Source organism: Cicer arietinum, chromosome 4 (genome assembly GCF_000331145.2).
Source record: "Cicer arietinum cultivar CDC Frontier isolate Library 1 chromosome 4, Cicar.CDCFrontier_v2.0, whole genome shotgun sequence".
Classification (NCBI taxonomy): Eukaryota; Viridiplantae; Streptophyta; class Magnoliopsida; order Fabales; family Fabaceae; genus Cicer; species Cicer arietinum.
In genome coordinates, this window is record NC_021163.2 from 23,279,618 (window position 1) to 23,283,006 (window position 3,389).

The 3,389-nt window shown below is 32.8% G+C and overlaps 2 protein-coding genes across 2 annotated transcripts in view; both read left to right on the forward strand.

The window, feature by feature from the left end:
- The first annotated feature begins 958 nt into the window (after window positions 1-958).
- On the forward strand, window positions 959-2,143 carry LOC101494467 (uncharacterized). The gene is made up of 2 exons (XM_004497500.4): window positions 959-1,639; window positions 1,724-2,143. The coding sequence occupies exons 1-2, from the start codon at window positions 1,034-1,036 to the stop codon at window positions 1,973-1,975; spliced, it is 858 nt and encodes a 285-aa protein (XP_004497557.1). The 5' UTR covers window positions 959-1,033; the 3' UTR covers window positions 1,976-2,143.
- Window positions 2,144-2,778: 635 nt separating this feature from the next.
- Window positions 2,779-3,389, forward strand: part of LOC101512728 (sulfite exporter TauE/SafE family protein 4-like) — a 4,287-nt gene continuing 3,676 nt past the window's right edge. Inside the window, exon 1 of the mRNA XM_073367302.1 lies at window positions 2,779-2,787. Within this exon, the coding sequence (XP_073223403.1) occupies window positions 2,779-2,787 (9 nt within the window). The remainder of the gene's footprint in view (window positions 2,788-3,389) is intronic.

Genomic DNA, 3,389 nt, shown 5'->3' on the forward strand with positions numbered 1-3,389 from the left:
AACAATATGTATTAAAATTAAAAATTAATATATTTGCAAGACAAATATATATTTAAACCATATATCAGATACACAATTGTGTTCTTAAGGTGTAGTAGATCTAATAACGTGGGTATTATTAGACTCTTTTGATTATGTAGTCATACATATAATCAATTCTCGATGTATATAAAAGTCAAAATACTAAGAAAATTTTATTTCATATTCCACGTTGTATATATGATTACTCCAAACTTTTTAAAATTTTGTTTGTACATTAAAAATAATAAATAAATAAATATTAGAAGCATGTATCAAAAAATTTAAATTTTCTGAAATACACTTGTCTTTTAAAAAATTCAAAGTTTAAAATTTTTTAAAACAAAAATATTTTAAAAAACTTAAAATTAAATTTTCTAAAAGAATTTATATCAAGAAAAAACTTCAATTAAGTTTTTTAAAATACATTATTATTTGAAGAAAAAAAATTAATAACTGGTTTTTCAGTATAGTGACAAAAAAGTTTCAGATAAGATCAAAAGTATATCAAAATTTTATTTTAAATTTTCTCAAATATAATAATATTTAAAAAAATTTAAAATTTGAATTTTTTTAAAGATAAAAATAATTCAAAATTTTCAAATTTTTTAGAACACGTTTCTCAATTGAAAATAGATACTTTAAAATGTGGATTAGAAATATAATGTAAAATTTGAATGATTAGTCTATCATGTAAAGGGTAGTTCAAATTGAGACAAATGTGAGTATGTCACCCCACCAAGTAGCATCTCATGATGTCGTGTCACGCCTCCCAGGACTGCTTGACGCATGTTCACCCACCAACTCTTCCCGCCAGATGTTACTTTTCCCATACTCACACGTGTCAAATCCAATTCACCATCATTATCATATTCTCATTCTCATATAACACACTACAATTCCAATATATATATATATATATCTATATCTACGACTAAACTTAACAAACAAGCTCGGTCTCATTCTTGCTAGAAAAACAAAAACCAAAGCTACTACAATATTCATTCTAATTTCAATGGCATCGAGGCAACCACCTCCAAGACACGTTGAAGAACTTAACAGAACAACAGAGCACGATCTGAATGCCACTGCTTCAGATGAAGAAAAGCGCGGTGTAATTGGTTCAGTCATAAAAACCGTCAAAGACACCTACGAGAATGCAAGAGAATCCATAGTTGGCAAAAGAGATCCAGCAGACAATTCCCACACTACAACACAAGTAGTCCATGTTTACGATCACAATGATGGTGTCTCAACTGGTGAAGTTAGAGACATATCAGCCAACAAATCATGCGGAATCTATGATTCCGCAACTCAGAAGAGTAATGAGTATGCAGATTATGCGGGAGAGAAAGCGAAAGAAGCTAAGGAGAAAGCAGGGGAGTATAAAGACTGTGCTGTGGAGAAAGCAAGGGAAGGGAAAGATGCTACGGTGAATAAGTTGGGTGAGTATAAGGATTGTACAGCTGAGAAGGCTAAAGAAGGAAAAGACACTGCTGTTGATGCGGCCAAAAGGGCTATGGGTTACTTGGGTGACAAGAAAGAGGAAACTAAAGAGAAGACTGCAGAGACTGCTGAAGCAGCTAAACAGAAAACGGTTGAGGCCAAAGATAAGACCAAGGTTCACTACACATGTCTTTTATTTTATTTATCTGTCTCAATTTTCAGTTACATTAATTCAGTGATTGTGGAATGATGGATGCAGGAGATGCTGAGTGGAGGAGATGAAGAGGCAAGGAAGAAAGTGGAAGGGGAAAATGTGAAAGATGAAGTATTTGGAGGGAAAACATGGAGGCGTGGAAATGAAGGTGTGATAAAAACTGAAGATACTCCAACAGGAGCTGTGGCTGAAAAGCTGAAAGCTTCTGATCAGATGACGGGTCAGACATTCAATGACGTGGGACCTTTGGATGATGAAGGGGTCACTCGTGTTGGTCTCCTTGATATTAAAAAGTGATGTACAGATGAATATCGAGGGTGACTTGTTTGTTTTGTTTTTGTTGGCTTGTTTAGTTTAATATCCAAAACATTATACTACCATTCGGTTCTCTTCAAAAAATGTGTCTAATCTTTCCTCAATGAGGAGGACCTCAACTTAAAAATGTTTGTTTCTTTGCGTGGGGAATGAATATCTTATTATTATAAGAAAGTAGCAGAGCATTTAATGTCTTGAACAAACAATTAAACAAAACATTGCTTATTGGTTGGACTTGGAGCTTGCAAAAGATCATGGCACCCAATTTGATTTTGTAGTGAGCTCCAAGCTGATGCCAAACATGATTTTTCACCTTAACCTCAATCTCATTTCCACGTGGATCATATAAGACATCATAGATTTTTTATTACATTGTAGAAATCACTTAAAAACATTCCTGGTAACCTTAGTTTTTCCTACATTAAATATTCTGATTAACTGTTATAATTTTTATTCCACAATGGAGAAAATAATTTGACAACTTTTATCAAACATTGAATGTAGCTCAAAATACGGCACATATTACATTCTTATAAAAATACCACCCATCGCATTACATTAATTAATTATCCATTACATTATGATCCTACCTATATACCAAAAACTCCAAACATTCCTCTTATCTCCCCTTACTCCAAATCAACACCAAATATTGTCACCCTTTGTCAATAATCGATTATGTGTTCAGCTCCAAGAAGTTGTATTATGCCATCGAAAAGCAGCAACCACACTTTGCACTATCTGCTTATCTAAGCATTTCCAGAACCACACACATAATGACAAAAATGCATAAGGTATCATTGATTCAAAATTTAGAACTTCTCCATACAAAGTAGATATTTATATTATTGCTTTTAATTACTTTATATACTTTGAATTTTTTTAAACGATTGGTAACTTGGCTGTCCATAAATATACATATATCACGGGTGAAACCATGTAATTTCTTTTTTAACGTCCCTTGTTAAAATTCTCCAAAAAAAATGTTGAAGATAAAAGAAGTTTGGATTTGTGGGTTAATTTTAGATTTAAGGGATTTCTACTTTGGAACTTATGTGAATATAGCTCTCTTTAACTTTAGAGATTCTTGGGCCCTCTTTTCTTTTTTTGGTCTATAAAATGGGTTAAGGAGGTTTCAGAAACACAAGTCGCCTTCTTCCTTAGGACTGCAAAGTTTCTCCGAAGAGGCTTTGTGATATTTTTGCTGCTCCCTAGTGCTTGCCCAAATGAAATTTTTCCAATAAAATTATGTGTCATTACACACAGGACATAGGAATAGCTGTAGCTTGCAACACATGACCAGCAATACTAGATAAAGATGAATGTTCTAAAGTCGCTCAACCTGCAAAAAAGAGCTTTAGCTTTCCAATTAGTTAGTTTTTTTTTTGTGCGATCT

What these genes read in the sequence shown, in the direction of transcription:
- LOC101494467 (XM_004497500.4), top strand. Translation starts at nt 1,034, where the DNA reads ATGGCATCGAGGCAACCACCTCCAAGACACGTTGAAGAACTTAACAGA. An exon ending in AGGCCAAAGATAAGACCAAG is followed by an intron (nt 1,640 to 1,723) that starts GTTCACTACACA and finishes TGATGGATGCAG; the next exon opens with GAGATGCTGAGTGGAGGAGA.